General features: G+C 34.4%; 1 protein-coding gene across 2 annotated transcripts in view; it reads left to right on the forward strand.

The window, feature by feature from the left end:
* ZPBP (zona pellucida binding protein) overlaps positions 1-27,010 on the forward strand; it is a 120,050-nt gene that overhangs the window by 51,445 nt on the left and 41,595 nt on the right. For both annotated transcript variants that reach the window (XM_076006257.1, XM_012735981.3), the window contains 2 exons: positions 6,957-7,033; positions 19,459-19,636. In XM_076006257.1, the coding sequence (XP_075862372.1) occupies positions 6,957-7,033; positions 19,459-19,636 (255 nt within the window). The remainder of the gene's footprint in view (positions 1-6,956; positions 7,034-19,458; positions 19,637-27,010) is intronic.

A 27,010-nucleotide genomic window follows, 5' to 3' on the forward strand; every position in this document is an offset into this window, starting at 1 on the left:
GCATAGGATGCAAAAATTTTCTCCCATTCTGTAGGTTGTCTGTTTACTTTCATGACTATTTCTTTGGCTGTGCAGAAGCTTTGTAGCTTGATCATGTCCCATTTATTTATTTTTGTTGCTGCTGTGATTGCCTTTGGGGACTTCTTCATAAACTCTTTGCCCAGGCCGATGTCTAGGAGAGTGTTTCCAACTTTTTCCTCTAGAGTTCTAATAGTTTCATACCTTAGGTTTAAGTCTGTTATCCAGCGTGAGTTGGTTTTTGTGAGAGGTGAAAGGTGTGGGTCCTGTTTTAGCCTTCTACAGGTGGCTATCCAGTTTTCCCAGCACCATTTATTGAAGAGGGATTCTTTTCCCCAGCGTATGTTTTTGTCTGTTTTGTCAAAGATTAGCTGGCTATATGAGGATGGTTTTATATCAGGATTCTCACATCTGTTCCACTGGTCAATATTCCTATTTTTGTGCCAATACCATATTGTTTTAATTACTACAGCTTTGTAGTATAGTTTGATATCTGGCATGTTAATGCCTCCCATTTTGTTTTTGTTGCCTAGAATTGCTCTTGATATTCGGGGTCTTCTTTGGTTCCATACGAAGCGTAAAATTATTTTTTCTATATCTGTGAAGAATGCTGATGGGATTTTAATAGATATTGCATTGAATCTGTAGATCAGTTTGGGTAGTATAGACATTTTGATGATATTGAGTCTGCCGATCCACGAGCATGGTATGGATTACCATCTGTTTACATCCTCTGCTATTTCCTTCCTCAGTGTTTCATAGTTCTCCCTGTAGAGGTCTTTTATGTCCTTGGTTAAGTATATTCCTAGGCACTTTAATTTCTTTGTTGCTATTGTGAAGGGAATTGAGTCTTTGATTTGGTTATCAATTAGATTGTTGTTGGCGTATATGAATGCCTCTGATTTCTGTGTATTGATTTTGTATCCTGAGACTTTACTAAATTCATTGATCAGTTCCAGGAGTTTCTTGGTTGAATCCTTGGGGTTTTCTAGATACAATATCATATCATCAGCAAACAGTGAAAGTTTGATCTCTTCTGCCCCTATTTGGATACCTTTGATTCCATTTTCCTGTCTGATTGCTGTAGCTAAGACTTCCAGTACTATGTTGAACAGAAGTGGAGATAGTGGGCAGCCTTGTCTGGTTACAGTTCTAAGTGGGAATGATTTCAATTTTTCCCCATTCTGTATGATGTTGGCTATGGGTTTGTCATATATGGCTTGTATCATTTTTAGGTGTGTCCCTTCTATGCCTATTTTCTTAATTGTTCGTATCCTGAAAGGGTGTTGAATTTTGTCAAAAGCTTTTTCTGCATCTATTGAAAGAATCATGTGGTCTTTGTTTTTGCTTCTGTTTATATGGTGAATTGCATTTATAGATTTACATATGTTGAACCATCCCTGCATCCCTGGGATGAAGCCCACTTGGTCATGGTGGATTATTTTTTTGATAAGTATCTGGATTCGGTTAGCTAAGATTTTGTTGAAAATTTTTGCATCTATATTCATTAGGGATATTGGTCTGTAGTTTTCTTTTTTTGTTGCATCCTTTCCTGGTTTTGGTATCAGAGTAATATTCGCTTCATAAAAGGTGTCGGGGAGGTTTCCATTCTTCTCGATGTTGTGGAATAGTTTCTGCAAGATAGGTACTAGTTCTTCTTTGTAAGTATGGTAAAATTCAGGTGTGAAGCCATCTGGACCGGGACTTTTCTTTTTAGGGAGATTTATTTATTTATTTTTTTTTTTTTTGAGACAGAGTCTCGCTTTGTTGTCCAGGCTAGAGTGAGTGCCGTGGCGTCAGCCTAGCTCACAGCAACCTCAAACTCCTGGGCTCAAGCGATCCTCCTGCCTCAGCCTCCCGAGTAGCTGGGACTACAGGCATGTGCCACCATGCCCGGCTAATTTTTTTTTTTTTTATATATATATCAGTTGGCCAATTAGTTTCTTTCTATTTATAGTAGAGACGGGGTCTCGCTCTTGCTCAGGCTGGTTTTGAACTCCTGACCTTGAGCAATCCGCCCGCCTCGGCCTCCCAAGAGCTAGGATTACAGGCGTGAGCCACAGCGCCCGGCCTTTAGGGAGATTTTTAATTGCTGTTTTTATTTCAGCTGTTGAGATTGATCTGTTCAGGGAATCTATTTCTTCCTGGTTGAGCCTAGGGAGGCTGTGTGTTTCTAGAAATTTGTCCATTTCCTCCACATTTTCTAGTTTGTGTGCATAAAGATTTTTGTAGTATTCATAAATTGTATCTTGTATCTCTTTGGGATCAGTTGTGATATCTCCTTTTTTATTCCTGATGGAGCTTATTAGAGATTTCTCTTTTCTGCTTTTCGTTAGCTTCGCCAATGGTGTGTCAATTTTGTTTATTTTTTCAAAGAACCAACTTTTTGTTTTATTAATCTCCTGAATAGCTTCCCTGTTTTCAATTTCGTTTAGTTCTGATTTGATCTTGTTAATTTCACTTCTTCTGCTGGGTTTGGGGTTGGTCTGTTCTTCTTTTTCCAGCTCTTTGAGTCGTTTCATTAGATTGTCTATTTGTGATCTTCTTGTCTTTTGGTTATAGGCATTTATGGAGATAAACTTTCCTCTCAGAACTGCTTTAGCTGTGTCCCAGAGGAGTTGATAACTTGTCTCTCCATTGTCGTTTTCTTCATAGAACTTTTTTATTTCCGTCTTGATTTCTTCATTTATGAAGTAATCATTAAGTAGGAGGTTGTTTAATTTCCACGTTTTTGTGTAGAAATGTGAGTTTCTATTAGGGTTGATTTCTACTTTTATTCCACTGTGATCTGAGAAGGTACATGGTATGATTTCTATTTTTTTAAATTTCTTGAGATTGTCTTTGCGTCCTAGGATATGGTCAATCTTAGAGAATGTCCCGTGAGCTGATGAGAAGAACGTATATTCAGTGGATTTTGGGTAGAATGTTCTGTAGATGTCTGTCAGACCCAATTGTTCTAGAGTTTTGTTTAAGTCCATTATTTCTTTATTAATTTTCTGTTTGGAGGATCTGTCTCGTGCCATCAGTGGGGTGTTGAAATCTCCGGTGATTATGGAGTTGCTATTAATCCATTTGCTTAGCTCCAGTAGGTTTGCTTTATGAAACTGGGTGCACCTAAGTTGGGTGCATATATATTTAAAATTGTTATCTCTTCTTGTTGGACTGTGCCCTTCACCATTATATAATGACCCTCTTTGTCTTTCACTACTTTTGTTGGTTTAAAAACTAAATCGTCTGAAATTAGAACTGCCACACCAGCCTTCTTTTGGCTTCTATTTGCTTGGAATATTGATCTCCACCCTTTTATTTTTAGTCTATATGCATCCTTGCAGGTTAGATGTGTTTCTTGAAGACAGCATATACTTGGCCTGTATTTTCTTATCCATTCAGCCAGCCTATGTCTCTTGAGTGGAGAGTTTAAGCCATTCACATTTATTGAGAGAACTGATAGGTAAGGTAGATTACTGATCATTCTGTTGGGTTGGATGTTGTTGCTATGATTTCTGTCTTGAGCCATTGTAATATCTGGCCTTTAATATCTTTGGGTTTTGGTTGTTTTTATATTCGTGGGTTATTATTATGATGTTCTGTGCATAACGCTGTTTTAAGTACTTCTTGTAGGGCTGGTCTTGTCTTGGTGAATTCTCTGAGCCTTTGCTTGTCTGAGAATGTTTTTATTTCTCCTTCATATGCGAAGCTTAGTTTTGCAGGGAATAATATTCTAGGCTGGGCATTGTTTTGTTTCAAAAGAGTGAGAATGGGATCCCAGTCTCTCCTTGCTTGTAAAGTCTCATTAGAGAAGTCTGATGTTATTCGAATTGGCTTTCCCTTGTATGTTACTTGCTTCTTTTGTCTTACAGCTCTTAGAAGGGCCTCTTTAGTTGATACTTTGGTCAGTCTGATGACTGCATGTTGTGAAGTCTTCCTATTTGCGTTGAATCTCCCAGGGTTCTTCTGAGCTTCTTGAACTTGTATATCAAGATTTTGAGCAAGGCCTGGGAAATTTTCCTCTATTATATCTTCAAACAGCTTGTCCAACTCTTGAGTGTTGTCTTCTTGCCCTTCTGGTAACCCTATGACCCTAACATTATGTTTCTTCACATAATCCCACATCTCTGGTAGGCTTTGGTCTTTTCTCTTGTTTCTCTGCTCTATTTCTGTGACTGATTTATTTGATTGGAGGGTGTTATCTTCAAGCTCTGAGATTCTTTCTTCTGTTTGATCTACCCTGTTCTTGAGACTTTCCACTGTATTTTGTAGTTCCCTGAATTGATTCTTCATTTCCAGGAGTTCGGTTACACTTTTCTTCATTATGTCTATTTCTTTTCCCATATCCTGGAGGCTTTTTGTGGTTTCTTTGTGTTGGTTATTGAGTTGTTGTTGCAGCTGAGTGAGTGTTCTTATGATCCACATACAAAATTCCTCTTCTGTCATATTGGTTGCCTGATTTTGGTTGGCGTCCGTTTCTAGGGGGCTGGTGCTCCTCTTTGGGGGTGTGTTTTCCGTTTGGTTCTTCATATTTCCTGAGTTCTTTCGCTGATTTCTTTCCATGTCGATCAGTTGTTGTTTCTTTCCTTAAGTTATTTTTTGGGTATTCACACACCTTGTTTAGTTTCTGAGGCGTTAGGTGGTGTCTGTGGGTGAAATTGGACCACTCCCTGTATATTTAGTTAGTGAGTTCTGTGGAAAGGCTGTGCAAGATGCCGTCCCTGTCAGTAAGTGGCGTTGGCTTGGAGAAACAGGTTATACTATTGATTTTGTGTCCTGTTATCTGTTCTTTTTCTAGGCAGAGCTGGGTTGGGTAAGCCTGCCCTCAGGCCGTTAGCAGGGGTCATAATTCTGTTCTTTGCTTCCAGGGAAAGCTGTCAGGGTGGGGCTGGAATGGTCCCGCTCAGCCAGAAAGTCTGTGTGTGGGGGTGGGGCTGTCTGAGACCCGCAGTCTGGAGCGGGCCTCGCTTCTTTCCACCCTCCCCAACTCCGCAGCTACTCCTGGGCCTCTGCCAGCAGGCCAGACCACAAGCTCCCAGGCCTCCCCGGACTGTGATGCCGGCAGGGAAGTTCCCTGCACAGTGACGCCACCTGGGTTGGGCGCACGGCCTCCTCCTGGGAGGAGGGTTGCCCTCTAGGATGCCGATCCGCCCCTGGAGGCACACACACCTCAGTAGGCTGTTCACATATAACCCTTCTGTTCCCAGGGCAATGCTAGCCCTAGGTGCAGGGGATCTGGTCTGGAGGTCCGACCTCTGGGTCCCAGAGTTCAAACTGTATCCCCACCAGGGAGAGGATTTCCGGTCCCAATTCACCCACAGGAAGCCCAAGCTGGGTCTATGTCTCTCAGTCTCTGAGTCGGCACCGTTCTCCTGGGAACACCGTGCCAGCAGCACCTGGGAGGGCGGGCGGGTAGGGAGCTCACAGTCTGATTTCCCCTGAGTCAGGTGTAGGGTCCCAAACGGGAAGGTCCCGTTCCCTGGAGGTGCCTCCGGCTGGTGGCTGTATTGTCTCTCTGGGCAGCCGCGGGTAGGGTCGGCGGAGGGGAGGAGGAGGCAATATGGCGCCTGCCGCGCGGCTTGGTCTGTGCACACGGAGGTGCCCGGAGGAAGTTGGGAATCTGGTGCCACGTCTGCTACAGGCTCACCGTTGACTGGCGGCGGTGGCGGTCTCTGGGCTGGTGTCCGCAGGTCTCTCCACCCGCTGGAGAGCACACCAGCAGTCCTAAATGCAGGGGAGGGGAAACAGCAAATCCACCTACCCTTGCCGCTGGTCTCTGGGCTGCTCCGGTGGTCTCAGCCTCCAGTTCTCCTCTGCAGCCTCCTCCCATGGAGTCTCCCGTGGTCTCAGGTACCCCTCCTTCCGGCCCTTGTCCGCTGTATGCTCGTCTTCTTGCTTCTTTCCTCTAATTTCTGCTAGAATCTGTCTTTTCTGCAGAGACACTCTGTCTGGCGCTGTTATTTGTCCGCCATCTTGCTCCGCCCCCGTATTTTTGTTTTTAATCATATTCTTATAGATGGAAAGAATGACAAAGGTTGCATTAGTTAGCCCCTTGTTTTACAGATTAGAGAGTGAAAATCTCCAGAAGAGATTATACAATATGTTTCTGTTTCTTAGTGATATACCTAGGGCTCAAAATCATACTTTTTCCATGTATTTTGTTGAATAGTGGGGAGTAACTGAAGGTTTTTGAGCTTTGTGGTAATGAGATTGATGCTATAATTTAGAAAGATTAATTAATGGAAATCCTTGATGTCATATTTTTTTTTCTTATTCCTTCTTTGAATTTTAAGTTTTGGGTAGTACAATAGGAACTTTTCTCAGATTATCTTGCAAAGCCATTATTCATTTACGCATTGCTCAATCCAGTGATATTTTGTTGGTTTTGTTCACTTATCTATCCCAAACACCTGGGAAAATACCTGGCAAATAGTAGGCTCCTGGCAATTATTTGTTAAATAAATGAATGAGTGTATGCATGAATATGTTTATCCTTTCAGTTACTATGGCTACTACCATAGTTCAAAATCAACTCCATTCCAGTGTTGTATCATAGTTTATCTGACCTCTGTCACTTTGTAGTTAGAGATTAAGAGTTTAGTTAGCCAAATAACACACACTATATTATATAGATAGAGTTAAATAAAGTATTGAATGAATACACACACATTTATACATATTGTATACACATATAGGTTATAAAAGTTGTAGTAATTCCATTGTTCAAATTTTATGAAATCAATAGCCAAATATTAATTATCAGGAAAGTTGATTAATTCTTATGTTCACTGTAGAAGTGAAATTTTCCCGATTTATGTAAAGCAAATATTTACCTTAGGTTTTTTAATGGAAATGAAATATAGAAATTATCTGTTTCATTTTTCCAAAGTCAGTTAAATATTGTGATATAGGACATTAGACCTATGATAAAATGTAATATATTTTCTCAGTTTCATCTCTAGACACTGAAAAAGGACCCAAGCCATGCACAGAACATAATTGTGATTCTTCCAACAGACTATCTAAGGTATGTTTGGGGAGGCTGGTAAAAAGAAAAAAAATTTGAAAGAACATGCCCCATGTATAAGTAAGCATCTTAGCTATTTATAAAATATATTGACTCCTCATAGTTAGGGATTTCAACAATAAAAATAAAATTTCACCCAATAATAATGATAACATTGAATAGAATTTATATCTTTATAAAATACTTTCAAATTTGGCATTTTGTAACTGATTATATGAATAAGAATGATTTTTCCTTTTATTTGTTATTATTTGCTATTGCTAATTTATAATTATTCAAGTAAAATGCTGTTCATGTCACTCTTATCTATCCTAAGTAATAAGCATACTTGAATTATAATATTTATTAACTATTTTCATATTGCTTTATACCCAGTATCTTGTGTACATGCTTAGGATGAAAATTATGCTATAACTTCCAGAAGCAATTTAATTTAATTTTCTTTTTTTAATTTCAAAATATTAAGGGAGTACAAATGTTTATGTTAAATGGATAGCTTTTATAATGCCGAAGTTGGGGTTCTTCGTATGCCTATCAAATGAATACTGTTCATTGTACCTGATAAGTAGGTTTTGACCCTTCCCCTCATCCCCCATCCTACATTCTTGATTTCCTATGACTTTTATGTCTCTCTGTGCTGATGTGTTCTCATCAATTAGTTCCAAATTATTAGAGGGTACATATGGTGTTTGTTTTTCCATTCCTGAAATAGTTCACTTAGGATAATGGTCTCCAGTTCTATCCAATTTACTGTAAAAAACATTAATTCATTCCTCCTTAGGGCCGAGTAGTACTCCAGGGTATATGTATACCAAATTTTGTTAATCCACTCATGAATTGATGGGTACTTAGGTTGATTCCACACCTTTGGAACTCTGGATTGTGCTGCAATAAATGTTAGAGGGCAGATGTCTTTTTGACTTCTTTTCTTTTGGGTAGATACCCAGTAGTGGGATTGCTGGGTCAAATGATAAGTCTGTATTTATTTCTTTGAAGGAATCTTCATACTGCTTTCCATGGATGTTGTACTAATTTGCAGTCCTACCAACATTGTATAAGTGTTCCATTCTCTCTGCATCCATGCCAGCATCTATTGTTTTCTGACTTTTTAATAATAGCCATTCTGACAGGTGTAAGATGATATCTCATTGTGGTTTTAATTTCCATTTCCCCGATGATGATTAGTGATGTAGAGCATTTTTTTCATATGTTTATTGACCATTTGTCTGTCTTCTTTTGAAAAGCTTCTGTTTGTGTCTTTTGCTTACTTTTTAATGGGGTTGTTTTTCTCTTGCTGATTTGTTTGAGTTCTTTATAGATTCTGGGCATTAGCCCTTTATCGGATGTGTAGTTTGCAAATATTGTCTCCCATTCTGCAGATTGTCTCTTTACTCTGTTGATTATTTCCCTTCCTGTGCTGAGCTTTTTAATTTAATCAAGTCCCACTTATTTATTTTCATTGTTGCTGTAATTGCCTTTGGGATCTTAGTCATAAATTCTTTGCATAGGCTGATGTCTACGAGAATTTTTCCTACATTTCTTTTAGAATTTTTATAGTTTCATGCCTTACACTTAAATCCTTTATACATATTGAATAATTTTTGTATATGGCAAGAGATAGGGGTCTTGTTTCATTCTTCTGGCTTTCCAGTTTTCCAGACACCATTTATTGAATAAGCCTTCCTTTCCTCAATGTATGTTGTTTGCTTTGTCAAGATTAGTTGGTTGTAAGTAGATGGTTTTATAACTGGGTTCTCTGTTCTTTTCCATTGGTTTGTGTCTCTACTTTTATACAAATGCCATGCTGTTTTGGTTACTGTATCCTTATAGTATAATTGGAAGTCTAGTAATGTGATGCCTCCAGATGATTCTTTTGCTTAAGATTGCTTTAGCTCTTTGGGCTCTTTTTTGGTTCCAAATGAAACATAGAATTATTTTTTTCTAGCTCTGAGAAATGTGGCATTAGTATTTTGATGGGAGTTACATTCCATCTGTAAATCACTTTGGGCAGTAGGATTTTAAGAATGTTGATTCTACCAATTCATGATTATGAGTTGGTTTTCCATTCCCTGTGCCATCTGTGATTTCTTTCATCAGTGTTACATAGTCCTTGTAGAGACCTTTCCCATCCTTGGTTAAGTGTAATATATTCCTAGGTATTTCATTTCCTTTGTACCTAATGTGAATGATATTCAGTCTTTGATTAGACTCTTGACTTCACTGTTATTTTTCTTCTCTTATTTCTTAATCCATGAGTAATGAGTACTATGTTTATCATTATTCACATGATTAACATGTTTTTTACCTTCTACAAATCTTTAAACTTGTTATACAGTCACAAAACATGAACTAGAATAATTTCTTTAGTAATGAGGTGGGAATATGTGTTTAAGCCTAGGGCATAGGAGTAGGAAAAGGAATCTGATCCATTTTCTTCTTGTTCCTGAAGATGATCTGATGATATCCATTTGTGGCATTCCTTTATCAGTTTTGGCACTGAGAGTCAACTTTATCTCTATGCTTTAAGTAAAAACACAGAAATATCCAAACCATGAATCTTTGAGTAAGATAGGTGTGTAACTTCATTAAGGCCATTTATTCCTTTGGACTATTACCTGATTATTTTGGTTTCTCCACATTCTTCCCTGTGACTTTTCCTATCTTTTGTAAACTTTTTTTTTAAATCAATATGTTAATATTTCTTTCTTTTTTAGCATGAAATAGTCTCTTATTTGGCTTGTTATAGCAAAGTAAAGATTGACAGCTGGTGCTTTTCTGACATGATGATAGTATAAGTATAGTATAATACTGGCGTATACCTGGTATAATAATAAAATGAATTCAGAAATTCCAGGCAGCAGTGTTTTCACATAGGTACTCTGGTATCTTTATATACAAATCTGAACAATTATTTAATATATCTGTCTTATTGTTTGTTTCATTCACCTTTTATCTTTAGGATCTTTTCATGTTGTATTAGTTTCCTATATATTAGTAAGCAGAGTACTTCGATTTTAAGAAGATTTAAGTAACTGAAATTGTTCCCAAATTACAGTAAGGCCACATTAACTTTGGCATATTTGGAGGAGTGATGGTATATCTAGCCTTTCTAAGATTTGATCCAAATATGTTACATTTCTTTTCGGATGTACCATTTTCTTTCCACTATTCTTTTACTGGTCTTTTTGTCACTCTTTATGCCTGTGTCACACTTTCTTCACTACTGTATCTGTATAGCACATCTAATGTCTATAGTGTAAGTACTTTATCTTGGTTCTTTGGCAAGATTGTTCTGGATATTCTAGGTCATTTTCATTTCTAAAACATTTTAGAATAAGTATGCCAATTTTCTTAAAAAGGCCTGCTTGGGTTAGGATTGGACATACATTGAATCTATCAGTCAATTTTGTGAGAAGGGACATTTTAAGAGTATTAATCTTCAATTTTCCCCCATTTTTCAGTGTAAAAATCGTATATGTCATTTGCTAAATTTATTCCTAAGTTTTTTGTGGTATTTTTCATGATATTTTAAATGGAATATTAAAACATTCCCTTGCTATTTATTTCAATTTTCAAATGATGTTTGTATATTTATTAACCTTGTATCAAGCCACCTTGATAAATTCACTTGTTAATTATAGTGTTTCTTTTAGAATATTTAGGATGTTTTATGTAAACCATCATGCCATCTGCAAATAGAGATTGATTTTTATGCCTTTTCTTTCTTTATATAATCTTATTAAAACTGCTGTAATCTGCAGTACAACATCGAATAGTTGTGGTAAGAGTGGACATCCATTTCTTGTTCCTGATCTTAGAGGGAAAGCATGTAGTCTTTTACCATCAAGTATGAATTACCTTTAGATTTTCATAGATACTTCTTATCAAAGTGAGGAAGTTCCTTTCTATTCCTAGTTGACTGGGAGATTATATTATGATAGCTGTTAAATATTGTTAAATACTTTTTTCTGATTTTTTTTGAAAAAAATCTGTTATACTTGTTAATGTTTTATTAAAGATTTTTATAATATGTTAATATATCCTATTTGAAGTTCTGTCATCTGCTAAAAAAATAATCTTAAAATCTCTATTTTTTTTTTTTTGTAATGTCTTACTGTGCTGTCCCCAACGCCCTGGGGCCATGGCCCAGTACTGATCTTTGGCCTGCTATGAAATGGGCCACATATCACATCCTGAGCTCTCCATCACCTTCCCCCTACCCACCATCCTCCATCTCCTCACACTCAGTCCATGGAAAAATTGTCTTCCATGAAACCAGTCCCTGGTGCCAAAAAGGTTGGGAACTGCTGGTCTTACTTATGTTTTGATATTTAGGTTATACTGGCCTTGTAAAATGAGTTGGTAAAAGTTTCCTTGTCTTATATTGTCTGAAAATTAGTTTCTTTTCCTTTAAATGTTTGGTATACTTCACCTGTGTAAGCATATGTAGTATTGTTTGTGGGTAGGTTTTCAGTAACAAATAATATTTCTTTAATAAATGTAGGAATATTTGGATTTTTATTTTGATCATTATTGGTAAGTTGTACTTCTCAAAAAACTCATATATTATATCTATATTATCAAATGTTTCTGGTATACCGTGGTTTGTAATATTATGATCCTTCTGATAGCTGCAAGATTTGTAGTGGTAATCTCTCTTTTCTGGTATGTTGAATGATGTATGTTCTCTCTCTTTTTCAAAATTGTTTTGTAATTATCTTCTTTATTTTTGATTCATGAATTATTTAGTAGTGTATTGTTTAATTTTCTGATATTTGGGATTTTTCTTGATATCTTATCATTGATTTCTAGTTGAATTCCATTTCAGCCAAATACATAGTCTGTGTATTTTATGTCCTTCTAAATTTATTCATCATGATATCTATTAAGAATTTTGTGAAATATATTATGTATATTTAAAAAATAAATATTCTATAGATGGTTGGGTATAATGTTTTTAATTAAGTAAAAGTGTACGATAATGTTATTCAGCTCATCTCTGTCAGGGGTTGGCAAATTTTCCTTGTAGAGGACCAACTAGTAAGTATTTTAGACTTTGTGGGCCACATGATATCTGTCACAGTCAAGCAGCTTTGGCATTTTAGTGTAGTGGCAGCTATAGATGGTATGTAAATGATTGTGTGGGATTGTGCTCTGATTAAACTTTATTTATGAAAAAAGGTGTCTGGCTAATTGCCTGTAGTGTTTTAATCCTTGTTCTAATATGTTTCCACTGTTTTAGTGTTATTTTTATCATTTGCTAAAAAAGTAATGTTAAAATCTCCAACAATGATTGTGGAATTATTTCTTCCATTAATTTTTTTTTCAAATTTTACCACATCTATTTTGAAGCTTTATTGCTAGGGACGTATCCATTCATAATTGTCATGTCTCCCTATAATTGATTCTTTTATCTTTAGGTAATATCCTGTGTCTCATTTTCTCAACATTCACTGTATCTAAAATTAGTGTTGTTACTTCAGTGTTCTTAGGCTTCACGTATCCTGTTTGCAGGGGACATACGTTTCTATCTATTTAGTTTCAGTTTGTCTGTGTCTTTGTATTTAAAATGCATGTCTCTTGTGGGCAGCATATAGTTGGGATTTTTTTTAAATAAAAAATTATAATTGGAATAGTCTACTAATATTCAATGTAATTATTGATATGCTTGATTTTGTGTCTACCATTTTGATGTTTTTTCCCTCTGTTTATTGTTGTTGTCTTCTTCCTTCTTTTATCCGTTTTTTTATATTCTTTGAATATATTTTTAGAATTTCATTTTAAATTAGCTTTTATCATTATAGCTATATATTCTGTGCATTATTTTTAGTGGTTACTCTAGATATTATGATTATCCTTAATTTTTCACAATTGACTTAAAATTAATATTACACCCCTTTCCATGAAATATAGAAACATTGCAGTATTACAGGTTGATTTAAACACTTGTCATCTTTCTTACACTAGGTGTTCTATGCATTATATCTATATGTATATTATAAGCTACAAAATATAACATTAAGGCTTTGCTTTAAAGAGTCATATATTTTAAAGACATTAAAAGACTAAATAATCTTTTATATTTGCTAGTATATTTACCTTTTTATATGCTTTTTATTCCTTCCAAAGCTCAGAGTTTCTATCTGGTATCATTTCCCTTAAGCCTGAAAAAAAATCTTATATAACATTTCTTGTAGTTGTGATCTGCAGACAAAGGATATTTTGGTTTCCTTGTATCTAGAAATTGTATTTGTTCTCCTTTACTTATAAAAAATATTTTATTGGTTAAAAAAAACTCTCATTTGACAGTTTTTTAATTCCAACAGTTTAAATATTTTGTTTCACTGTCTTCTGGCCTCTGTTACTTTTGATAAAAAGTCTATTATTCCTGAATTGTTGTTTCTCTGTATTTTATGTGTTTTTTTCCTCTGCTTTCAAGAAGTGTTCTTTACCTTTTTTTATTTTCAGCAATTTAACTTTTATACCTCATTTTGATCTTTGTGTGTATTCTGCTTGAAATTATCTTGTAGATATTGAATCTGTCATTTCATGTTTTTCATTATCTTAGGGAAAATTGAAGCTATGTTTTTTTTCTAATTTTTTGTTTGCTTCTACACCCTCTCTTCTGTATCCTCTCTTTCTTGGTTTTCAAATGTGTAGCTTTAACTTCTCACAGCATGATGGCTAATTTCTGAGATGAAGCATTACATTCAGTGAGAGAGCCTAAGCTGAGAGCAAACATTCCAAGAAGCCAAAGCATAATCCATAAGGCTTTTTCTGACGTATCGTTAGGATAGGAGTCATTTAATATCACATCTATTGTGATATTCTGTTGGTCAAAGCAGCCAGAGAACTGCCTAATTCAAAGAGATGGGATATAAACCCCATTATTCTGCGGTATGTGCCATAGAATTTGTGGCCATGTTTTAAGACTTCCACAATTATAAAGGACTCATGGATAAGCCATTTCAAAATTTTTAAATTGGAAATTATGGATATAATTTTATATTAACATACAGTTATTAAAATAGTGCAGAGATTTCTTATACATTTTATAAATGTATACTACAATATCACAACGAGGGATGTTGATACTGACATAATTCACTGCTCCTATTTAGCTTTGCCCAGTTTACTTGCATTAATTTATACGTGTTAAGGTCTATACAGTTTCATTACATATTTAGGGCCATGCATCCACTATCATAGTCAAGACACAGAAGAGTTCCAGTGCCACAAGCCTTCTTGTGTTGTCCTTTCATAAGCACATGTGCCTCCCTCCTGACTCTCTCCCTACCCTCTTCCCTAATACCTGATATTCACTGTTTCATCCTGCATTTCTAAAATTGAATCATTTAAAAAATGTTTATGAACAGAATCATAGAGTATATAACCTTTTGGCATTGGCTTCTTTTACTCAGCACAATTTTTTAAAGATTCATTCAAGATGGTACATGTATCAATAATTTGTTCCTTATATTACTAAGTAGTATTCCATGGTGGTGCATGTATAACAGTTTGTTTAACCATTACCCTGTTGAAGAATATCTAGACTGATCCCAATTTTTTACTGTTACAATTAAAACTAAAGTAAACTTTCATGCAGTAAATTGTCATGTTAAAATTAACATTTGGGGGCATTAATTCTGGGTCATATTATAATTATTTTACATTCCCATCAGCAATATATGAGTGATGCAATTTCTTCACATCTTTGTTGCCATTTGGTGTTGTCACCATTATTTATGTTTGCCATTTTAATGATTGTGTAGCATTTTCCCATTATGGTTTTAATTTGCATTTCTCTAGTGTCTAATGATGTTAACCATCTTTTCATATGCTTATTTACCACCTGTACATCTTCTGTGGTGAAATGTCTTTTGCTTATTTTCTAATTATATTATTTTATTTACATTTTCTAATTATATATTGATCTTAGAGAGTTTTTTATATATTCTAGATAACAGTCCTTTTTCAAATATGTTATTTGTAAGTACTTTCTCTTAGACCGTAGCTATCTTTTCCTTATCTTCACATGGGTTTTCACAGAGAAAAACGTTTTAATTTTTATGAGGTGAATTGTATCAGTTGCCCTTTTCTTATTGATTGTGCTTTTGGTGTCAAATCTAAGAACTTTTTTTATAGTCCTATATCTTGAAGATTTGTCCCTATTTTTTTAAGTTTTACATTTCCAATAAAAGACTGTGATTATTTGTTTGAGTTTTTTTTTTTTTTTTTTATACAGTATGACGTTTAGCTAAAGGTTATTTTGTTGTTTTGTCTATGGATATCCAGTGGTTCCAAAATCATTTGTTGAAAATGCTATTTTTCCTCCATTGCATAGCTTTTGCACTTTTGTGAAAATACAGTTGCGCTTATTTGTGTAGGTCTATTTTGGGGTTCCTTATTCTGTTCCATTGGTCTGTATGTTTAAGCTTCTCCCAATTTCATGCCACCTTGACTACTGTAGTTAAATATATCCCACTGTATTCTTATTTCATCAAGATTTTTTTTTTAACAAATAGTTAAAAGAGGGCCTACCTCTTTCTGTATATTTTTAATAAGCTCCTATATGTCTACAAAAAACTTTCTGAGATTTTTATATGGATAACATTAAAACTATATATAAATTTGGGGAAACTCACATTTTTACTATATTGATTCTTCCAATCCATGAACATGATGATATGTTTCTTCATCTTCTTAGGTCTTCTGAGATTTCTTTTATTAACATTTGGTAATTTTCAGCAATAAGATTCTGTACATGATTTAGTAAGTTACTACCTAAATATTTTCTTTTCTTTGAATATATTTTAGAGAATATTGTTTTAATTTTGATTTTTAAAGTGTTCGTTGTTAGTGTATTTAAATACAATCCATCTTAATGTGTTAATACTGTTTCTTGTGAACTTGCTGAACTCTGTTCTAGAAATTTTTAAATTTTGTGAGGTTTTTCTTTTTTAAACATTCTTTGAGATTTTCCATGTTGTCAATCATGTCAGCTACAAATTGAGACAAATTTATTTTTTTCTTTCTCTATTATAAATAGGGGAATAAGTCTGCCTTGCGGGATCTTTAGGGATTATTTCAACATAGCCACAGAAATTACATTCAGAGAGGCATATGCAATTAAAGGATTTATGGTACAGGCCCTAGAGACAGGAGACACAGTATGGCAGGCAGGCTATATGGTAGAAGCTCCCAGAGAGTGAGCTCAACCAAGCAGATGGGGGGAGCCCAGAGAAGGGAGGCAGGAGGGTAGACAGCCAGAGAACTAGAGAACCTGTGGGTAAATGCCTTAGTTAGGGGATGGCAAGAAGGTGAACTTATGGCAGAGATCATACTGGGGGACCAGGCCACCTGGATACGGTTCTCACAGCAGCCTGTTAGGGGGAGATGTTGAAGTGTCAAGAAAATGTAAAGTTTTAAAAATTTCTGATATACTTTCCAATTTTTTTGTGTCTTTATTTACTCTTTTCACTTATTGCAGTGGCTAGAATATCTAATGCTGTGTTTAATAGGAGTGGTGAGAGCAGACATCTTTTCCTTTTTCTATAGCTTATGGGGAAGGATTCATCTTTTCATTTTGACCATTACACAAGCATTTATTTCTTTGTTCTCTTATTCTATTCCATCTGTCTTTATGCCAGTGCCACACTATTATGTTTACTGTAGCTTTGTAATGAGATTTGAAATCAAACAGTTGTGAGTATTCCAACTTTATTTTTCTTGGTTGAGATTGTTGTGGCTATTAAGAGTCCCATGAGATTGCATGTGAATTTTAGGATGGGATTTTCTATTTCTTAAAAAAATTCCATTGGGATTTTGATAGGGATTACATTAAATCTATTGATAGTTTTGGATTGTATTGACATCTTAAGTGTTCCAGTCCATGAATGTGTGGTGTCTTTTCATTTATTTGTATCTTTAAAAATATATTTCAGTAACATTTTATAATTTTAAGCATACTTTCCCCCTCCTTGGTTAAATTTATTCCTAAGTATTCTATTCCTTTGGATGCTATTGTAAGTGGAATTTTTTTTTAAATTTCCTTTTAGGTTAGTTCATTTTTAGTGTATAGAAAAGCAACTGATGTTTTCATGCTGATTTTGTGTCCTGTACCTCTCCTAAATTTGTTTATTCCACCTTTTTGTCTATGAAATCTTGTATATTTTCTATATATAATATAATGTCATCTGCAAACATAGATAATTCTAAATTTTTCTTTTCAGATTATATTCTCTTTATTTTTCTTGCCTAGTTGCTATTCCCATGACTATCAGTACTATTTTGAATAGAAGAGCCAAATAGGGATCCTTGTATTATTCCTGATCTTTAGAGGAAAAGCTTTAAGTCTTTCAGTATGGAGTATTATGTTCCCTGTGGACTTTTGTTATATGGCCTTTATTATGTTGAAGTTGTTTCATTTCTAAGGTTTTGAATGCTTTCCCATTAAAGTACCTTAATTTTTTAATGCTTTTTCTTGATCAATTGAGGTTATCTTGTTTTTTCCCCTCATTCTGTTAATGTGATGTATTATACTGATTTCTGTATGTTGAAACATTCTCACATTTCAGAAATAAATCACACTTGGTCATGGTATATAATAATCCTTTTAATATGCTATTGAATTCTGGGTTTTTTTGAGAATTTTTTACATCAGTATTCCTCAGGGATATTCATTTTCTTTTCATGTAGTCTTTGTTTTGCTTTGGTATCAGGATAATATTGGCCTCATGGGATGCCTCCAGAAGCTTCCCTCCTCTTCAGTTTTTGGAAGAGTCTAAAGAAGATTGGTGTTAATTCTCTCAGTGATCAGTGATGTTATTACTAGTGAAACAATCTGGGCTTTGTTGGGAGGTTTTTGGTTACCAGCTCAATTTCCTTGCTAGTTACAGATCTTCTCAGGTGTTCTATTTCTTCATGATTTAGTCTCTGTAGGTTGTGTGTTTCTATGAATTTGTCCATTTCATCTTGGTTATCCAATTTGTTGATATATGATTTGTCTCAGTCCATTGAGGTTGCTATACAAAATACATTAGACTGTATAATTTATACATAATAGAAATTTACTTCTTACAGTTCTTGAGGCTGGTGAGTCCCAGCTCAAGGAGCCAGTAGATTTGGTGTCTTGTAAAGACTTACTCTCTGTTTTATAGATAATACCCCCTCTTCGTGGGTTCTTATATAGCAGAAGCCAAGGAAGCTCCCTTCAATTCCTTTTATACGGGCACTAATCCTAATCGAGGGCTCTACCCTCATGACTTAATCATTTTCCAAAGGTCCATTCTCATAATACTATCACATTGACAATTAAATTTCAGTATATGAATTTGGGGGAGACACATTCAGATCATAGTACAATTATGCATAATATTCTCTTATAATTTTTCTTCTTCCTGTAAAATAAGTTGTAATGTGTTGTTTTCTTTCAATTCTGATTTTAGTTGCATCTTCTGCCTTTTTTTTCCCCTTAATCTAGGTAAGTTCTTATCAGTTTTGTTGATTTTTTTTCAAAGAACCAATTCTTGTTTTGGTTGGTTTTCAGTATTATTATGTTCTCTGTTTTGTTTATCTCTGCTCTAATATTTTTTATTTTCTTCCTCCTGCTAGATTTAAATTGTTATTTTTCTGGTGCCTTAAGTGGTAAGATAGGTTATTGATTTGAGATTGTTCTTCTTTTTTAATGTTGGCATTTATAGCTATACATTTCCTTCCTAACATTGCTTTACTTCATCCCATAAGTTTCTCTTGTGATTTCTTCTCTGACTAATTGGTTGTTTAGGGATGTGTTGTCTAATCCATATATGTGGATCCAGTTTTCCTTGGGCCATTAATTTCTAGTTAAATTCCATTGTGATTGGAAAAGATATTTTGTATGATCTCAACCCTTTGTATAAATACTCATTTCCTGGTTTTACACATACTCTATTCTAGAGAATGTTCCATGTACACTTGAGAAAAAAGTGTATTTTGCTATTGTCGGGTGGTATGTTGTATAATGTCTTTTAGGTCCAGTTGATATATAGTGTTGTTCAGGTCCACTATTTTTTGGAGCATTTCTGATTTTGGATGTTTTGATTAGAGATGCTCAACCTCTAATTAATCTTACACACTAATTAATTAATTCTTAAGCACTTCCTTAGCCGAAGTTTGTGTTTGGCCAAGTAATAAGCAGACAAATTCATCAGAGTTTATCAAAAAGTACAAAAATTCATTTTAACTGTGACAAACTAGTAATTGAGTAATACAGTAAGAGACGCATATTTCTGTTGAGTATGGTATATTGGAAAACATTTTTATAGTTATTTGTAGAAATTGTATGGAAGGGATATAATTTTATAAAATATTTGAAGAACTCTAAACCCATATGCGTCTGTATTACATTTATTTGTGGCTAACAGTTTTTTCAAATTATATTTTAGGCTAAAAATCTCATAGAGAGATTTTTTAATCAACAAGTAGAAGTTCTTGGCAGACGTGCGGAGCCATTGCCTGAAATATACTATATTGAAGGTACTCTCCAAATGGTTTGGATTAATCGTTGTTTTCCTGGTTATGGAATGAATATCCTGCAACATCCAAAATGTCCTGAGTGCTGTGGTATGTAATGAACTATGATTTATTGGAATTTTTGTTTTTGTGGGGGTTTTTTGTTTATTTGTTTGTTTTTGAGACAGAGTCTTGCTCTGTCGCCTGGACTAGAGTGCTGTGGCATCAGCTTAGCTCACAGCAACAACCTCAAACTCCTGGGCTCAAGAGATCCTCCTGCCTCAGCTTCCTGAGTAGCTGGGACTATAGGCATGTACCACCCATACCTGGCTAATTTTTTCTATTTTTAGTATAGATGGAGTCTTACTCTTGCTCAGGGTGGTCTTGAACTCCTGACCTTAAGCAGTCCTCCCCCTTGGCCTCCCAGAGTGCTAGGATTACAGGCATGAGCCACTGTGCCTGGCTGATTTGTGGTTTTATATTGATGAAAATTCACTTATTTTCATTAAGCCTAAGTGAATGCCTATCATTTATTTTTAGTGTCATTTAGGAATTTATTTAGTTTATTTGAAGTAGTGTATTTGAAAAGACTGAATATGAAAATGTAAAAGGCAAAAATCTGGCTTAATTTTGGCCTTGGTATTAATATTATAGCAAGGAGAGTTTAGGAGCATCAGGAAGTTGTCTGGGAGGAAACACCAGTTATTATGAGTAATTTAAAGTTACTTACCCTAAAAAGAGCCAAATATATCTTTTAGAATCTATTACTGATGAATTTAGCTTTGTAATGTCTAGAATAGGTATCTTTGTGACTTTCGTTTTCTTTCTGAAATAAGTATATGAATTGCTTTATTACCAGTTATTTTTTCTGACTTTTCATCCTACCGCTACAGGATTTGAGCTACTTTCTGACATTCATTCTTCTACATCTTTACCATAGAAGATAGGTCTGTAGAGGCTGTTGACTTAGGTTGAGTGGTTGAGTAGTTGAGTACAAGAATTTAGTCTTTGCATTTGCATTTCTGTTTATGGTGTTGAGTGGACCAATTAATTTTCACTCTCTCTTAATATTTTCCTGGATTGAGCTTGTGCCAATTATCCAAAGTGAGATATCACAAGATCGGAAGAATAGGCTCCCCTTGTACTCACATCAAATTGGCAATAACTGATTAACACTATGGTGCTCACATGGCAGTAATATTCTCCAGGGATTATGTGGTTGGGAGGGCTAAACTCACAACTAAAGGACATGGTGAGCATTGTGGAGGGGAAGGGCATGCCTCTAACCCTCTCTTGGGTGAGGCAAAGACATAAAGTGCAACCAAAATGTTTGTACTCTCATAATACCCTGAAATAAAAAAAAATATGTTTTTAAAAATTTATGTTAATAAGTATCACTAAATTAGTACTTGTCTTAGTCTGTTGTATGTTGCTATGAAGGAATACTTAAGACTAGTTAATTTATATAGTTAAAAAAGGGTGATTTGGCTATGGTTCTGATGGCTGAAAAGTTCAAGGTTGGACATCTGATCAAAGGCTTTGGGCTACTTCCCCTTATGGTGAAGGTGAAGGTGAGCCAGCATGGCAGGGATCACTTTGTGAGAAAGGACCTGTGAGAAAGAGGAGTTGTCAGACTCTTGTAAACAACCAGCTCTCACAGAAGCTAATAGAGTGAGAACTCACTCCTGAGGGAGGGCATTAATCTATCCATGAAGGACCTGCCCCCATGACTCAAACAGCTCCCGCTAGACTCCACTTCCCAACACCACCATACTGTGGAGGGTTAAATTCCAACATGATTTTTAGTGAGGACAATCAGTTCACATCCATGCCATGGCAATATTGTTTTCATTCAGTCTTCTGCAATTGTTCTCTCCTTTCTTCTTTCTACAGTTGAAGTTAGATTAAAAGCCTTTTCATGTAATAGAGTAGTAAATATTCTTTTCTTTTTACTTTATTTGATTTGGCCAGAGTTTGCTTTATAATTTTTAATTATTTTCTTTTTGTTTAAATACTATATGTGAAATTTGACAAAATGTACTAAAGAGATATCTTAGGAAATACAATACAAATTTAGTAAATAAAGTACTTCCAAATGCCAACTTTGTAACTATTTTGAAAATCAATGGTTATGTATATCACTCTAGAGCACAGATAAGGATGAAGAAAAGCCTAGGAATACTGAGTAAAGAAACTAGAACCTATAATTTTAACTATCTATATGCATTTATATTTTTATCCCATAAAGACTTAAGATAAACTTAAATTGTTAAAATATTTACATCTAATCAATTATAATAATTTTGAAATTTTTAAACATAACTCTTTCAAGTGAAAATGTGGTTTGGAATCTTTGAGAATTTCAAATAACTTTACTATTAAAATCTTTTTTTTTTTTGCATTTGTAAAAGTTTGCATAATAACATGATTGTGAGGTTCTCTAATTTCTCCATAATTTAATTATAACGTTCAGGTTTGATCAAGTTCATTTATTATTTTATTCCTGTCAATAGAACTCATGAGAAGTATAAAAGAAAACTTATACATAAATCTCAAAAATATTTTCTGCCTCTGAAATGCTGTTTTGTTTCCCCAAATATGTAGTCTCTGCCCATAGATACATAGGAGATACATCCATGAAACAATTTGTTTCCAAATGACATTCCAATAACATTCTTTGGCACAATACTCCACTCTCCCTTCTTTTTTCTCCCTTTAAACTATGGCAATGGTTTAAAACTCCTATGTGTATCAAAATTCCTGGAGATTTTCTCAAAATTATGTCCAATGTGTATGAACGAGACCCCAACATTTATAAGAAGCTGCCTAGGTGGTTCTGATGCACATGAAATTGTGAGACTCCTAAATGTTAGTGCTGATAAGGTAATACTTGTATAGAATGTCTGAATATTAGTATTGATAAGGCAGTACCTAGACAGGATCCCTATTATTCTACTGATTCAACAGGATATTTGCCATTAATTATTGTGGACTGAAAATATAGCTCAATAATAGTTAACACAACATTGCTTTTTTCTATAGCTTTCTTTATGAAAACGATTAGCTATCGCTTATCCAAGGCTTTTGGGAATCACTTGAAAAACAGCAGAGAGCCCTTTTATTGTGACACAGTATCTGTGTCAGTGGTCAGAAATGATTAGGTTACAAGTTCAAGTATTTTAATCATCTTGAGATGGTTTTATTAATAAAGTATACTTTTGTACTTTAAATTAATTGTGCAGTGAAAAGGAATTGTTTAATAGGTAAAGTTGTTTTTAATAAGGTCTTTTAGACTCTATAAATGTATCCTACTCAGGCATGCAACATTGAACCCTTATTTTAATTTTACATCAAAGGATGAGAAACACAAAAATGTTTGCCTGGCATTCTTTTCACTACATATATTTAAATAATTATATTATCAGTATAAAATACAACTCATCTCCTCCTTAGACCCACAAAAACATCATTCTTATTTTGGATCATTACATTTCTCGGGATACTATAAATAATTGAAAAATTGTGGCCAATAGATAGGTCATACTATGGATTAACAGTATGGGTTGCCCAAATTTTCTTTAAAAATATAAATTTAGTTCCAGTAAAAGCAGGCCATATAATTAGGACAGCTCATCTGACTGAAACTGAATGAAGCTGTCTTAAATATATTGAAGAATTGACAATATCATGAAGACTTACTGGGTCAAAATCTAAAAAAAGTAGTCTGCTGCTTCTGGCTATGGTGAAGTAGCTTAGAGCAGACAAAAGCTCTCACTGAGAAAATTAGAAGAGTCAAATACAATATAAAAATTATGCATTCTATTAAGACATCAGTGAACTGTCAGGACATAAAAATTCAAGGGGCAGCAATCCTGAATAGAAGGAAACTATGGAAATGAGTGATGGGTGCCAAAAGGTAACATGTTTATGTGCTGAAATGAAACAACTGTGGACTTAGAATGCTATACCCAGTGGAAATATTCACCACACATGACAGCAGAATAACACTTCTAGATAACAATATATATTGTCATAGGCAGATCTACACCTCAAGAAGTAATAAAGGGAACTAAATTTATATTTTTAAAGAAAATCTGGGCAACCCATACTGCTAATCCATAGTATGACCTATCTATTGGCCACAATTTTTCAATTATTTATAGTATTTTTCAGGTAGTTATAGATGAATCGAGACAAAAACATGCTCTCACAGGAAGGAATAAAGAATGATAGAAAGGAAAAACATACAGATAAATATAAATGAATATTGACTATACAAAAATACATAATGCTTTATGGGGCTTAAAAATATGTAGAACTAGAACTTGTGACATGGTTTCACCAAAAACAAGAGAAAGTTAATACAATTAAAGTATTCTAAAATTCAACCATTGTCTAGAACTGGGATAAGTAGTGATTTGTATTAGATTGTAATAAGAGACTAGGGTGTATGATGTATTCTTCAGAACAACCACTAAAACATAGTAAAATAATATTTACATAATAAGTAGATGAAAAAATTTTAACTTTCGAAAAAAACCTATTTGATTTATCCAAAAGAAGCCAAGTCTGGAAGGGGAGAAGAAAGTACAATTAGGACAAAAAATAAACCACTAAGACGATAAATTTAAATTCAGTTATATCAGCAATTGCATTTAATATAAATAGATTACCATTAAAGAGAAAAATTTTAAATTTGCATTATAAAAACACAATATTATGTCACTTACAAGAGACACATCTTTAAATATAAGAACACTAATAGTTCAAACTAAAAGGCTACAAAAATATAAGTTAAGCAAATGATAAAAAGATTTTGCTTTAAATATGCAAATAATATCAAAAGAACAACAATAAGAATAATAGAGCCTAGAAAAATAATAATAAAAAAAGCTGATGTTGACAAAACAGACTTTAAGGCAAGAAGTATTACTACTGGGTTAAACAGTGCCATTACATAATGATAAAAGGATAAGTTAGTTACTAAGGATGATGTCATAGTAATTCTACATTTGTGAGTACTTAATAACATAGGTTTAAAATTCATAAAACAAAAATTGTCAGAGGGGACCAAAAAATCACCTCTGGATGTATTATAGACCTAAATGCATAAGGAAAAACTGTAATTGTGTTAGAACATAATATAGAAAAATATTATCGTCTTCACAATTAGAAAAGGATTTATCAAAAAGGACACAAAATTGCTAACTTTAATTTTTTAAAAAGATTTGTAATTTTCATTAAATTAAAATTAAGTACTTTTGTTTATCTGAAGACACTGCAAAGAGGGAACAGATAATACCACAGAATGGAAAAAATATTCATAATGCATTTAACCAAAAGAAGACTAGTACCCAGAACATGTAAAGAACTTATATATGACATTAAAATCAAGCAAAAATGAGTAAAAGATTTGAACAAGTACTTCACAAAGAATAATTCCAAATGGCCAATGAATATAGGAAAATATAAATTTATGTTCAACATTATTGTAAGCAGGGAAATGTAAATTAAACACATAATGAGATTCTATTGCACAATTACCAGATTGGCAAAAATTAAGCAGTCTTTAAATATCAAGCGTTGAAGAGAATATGGAGCTCCAGGAGCAGGCACACTGTGCCCAAGTGTCAGTTCAGACACTTTGGAGAACAGTTTGACATCATAGTAAATATACAGATGCACATACTCTATGGTCTAGCATTTAACTCTTACGTGATTTTCACTGAAGCCTTTTTCTAATACTCCTAAGTGAGAGACAACCCAAATGTCCATAAATACTGAAATGTATGAGTAAATAGTGATATATTCATACAGTGGAATGCTATAACAGGAATTACAATAAATGAATGGGTTCGTTTTATGAACATAGTTTGTGGGAAAGAAACTTAACAATGTATGCTTAGCTCAGCTCTGTTTTGTAGGGATTTAGTCATGAGTGATAAACTACAATGCGATACAAGGAAATGATTACCATAAAAAAAATAAGGATAGTGTTCAATTCTAGAGAGAAATGAGTGTGATTTAATTGGGATATAGGAAGGATTCTGAGGTAATGACACCTTGTGGCCTAAATTGTTTTTATTTATTTTATTTTTTAGCTTCATAAAAAGATCTTTTTTTAAATTTCAGAATATGATGGGGGTACAAACATTTTGGGTACATGTAATACCTTTGTCTTACCCAAGCCAAGTGTGCCCTTGCCCCCCATACAGTGTGCTCCATCTCTATTAGTTGTGAGTTTACCCCATCCTCACCGGCTCCCTCCGGCACCTGACTGGCACCCAATGAATATTACTACCACGTGAGCACCTTAGTGTTGATGAGTTAGGACCAGTTTGATGGTGAGTACATGTGGTGCTTGTTTTTCCATTCTTATGATACCTCACTTTGAAAGATGGGCTCCAGCTCTATCCAGGATAATTTGAGAGGTGCTAGATCACCATTGTATTTTGGAATTGAGTAGAATTCCATGGTATACATATACCACATTTTATTAATCCACTCATGTATTGATGGGCACTTGAGTTGTTTCCACATCTTTGCAATTGTGAACTGTGCTGCCATAAAAATTCGAGTGCAGATGTCTTTATTTAGAATGTCTTTTTTTCCTTTGAGCAGATGCCTAGTAGTGGGATTGCTGGATCAAATGGTAGTTCTACTTGTAGCACTTTGAGGTATCTCCAAATTATTTTCTACAGGGGTTGTACTAATTTGCAGTCCTTCCAGCAGTGTAAGAGTGTTCCTATCTCTCCACATCCTTGCCAGCATTTGTTGTTTTGGAACTTTTTGATAAAGGCCATTCTCACTGGAGTTAGGTGATATCTCATTGTGGTTTTGATTTTTATTTCCCTAATGATTGGAGATATTGAGCACATGTTTATATGTTTACTGGCCATTATTCTGTCTTCTTTTGAGAAGTTTCTATTCATGTCCTTTGCCCATTTATTGATGGGTTGTTTTTTTTTCTTGATGATTTTCTTGTTATTAGTCCTTTATTAGATATGTAGAAAGCAAATATTTTCTCCCATTCTGTAGGTGGTCTATTCCCTCTAATGATAGTTTTCTTGGCTGTGCAGAAGCTTTTTAATTTTATTAAATCCCATTTACTTATTTTTATTGCTACTGTGATTGCTTTAGGGGTCTTCATAAATTCTTTGCCTAGGCCAATGTCTCTAAGAGTTTCCCAACATTTTCTTCTAGAATGCTTAAGGTTTTGTGCCTTAGATTTAAGTCTGTTATCTATTGTGAGTTCATTTTTTTGAGAGGTGAGAGGTGGGGATCCAGTTTCAATCTTCTGAATGTAGTTATTCAGTTTTCCCAGCATCATTTATTGAATAGAGATTCTTTTCCCCAGTGTATATTTTTGTCTGCTTTGTGAAGACTAGATGACGTTATAAGGATGGTTTTATATCTAGGTTCTCAGTCCTGTTACAAAGGTTTATATCTCTGTTTTTAGACAGGTTTTATATGTAAATATTTATT

Source organism: Microcebus murinus, chromosome 9, assembly GCF_040939455.1.
Source record: "Microcebus murinus isolate Inina chromosome 9, M.murinus_Inina_mat1.0, whole genome shotgun sequence".
NCBI lineage: Eukaryota > Metazoa > Chordata > Mammalia > Primates > Cheirogaleidae > Microcebus > Microcebus murinus.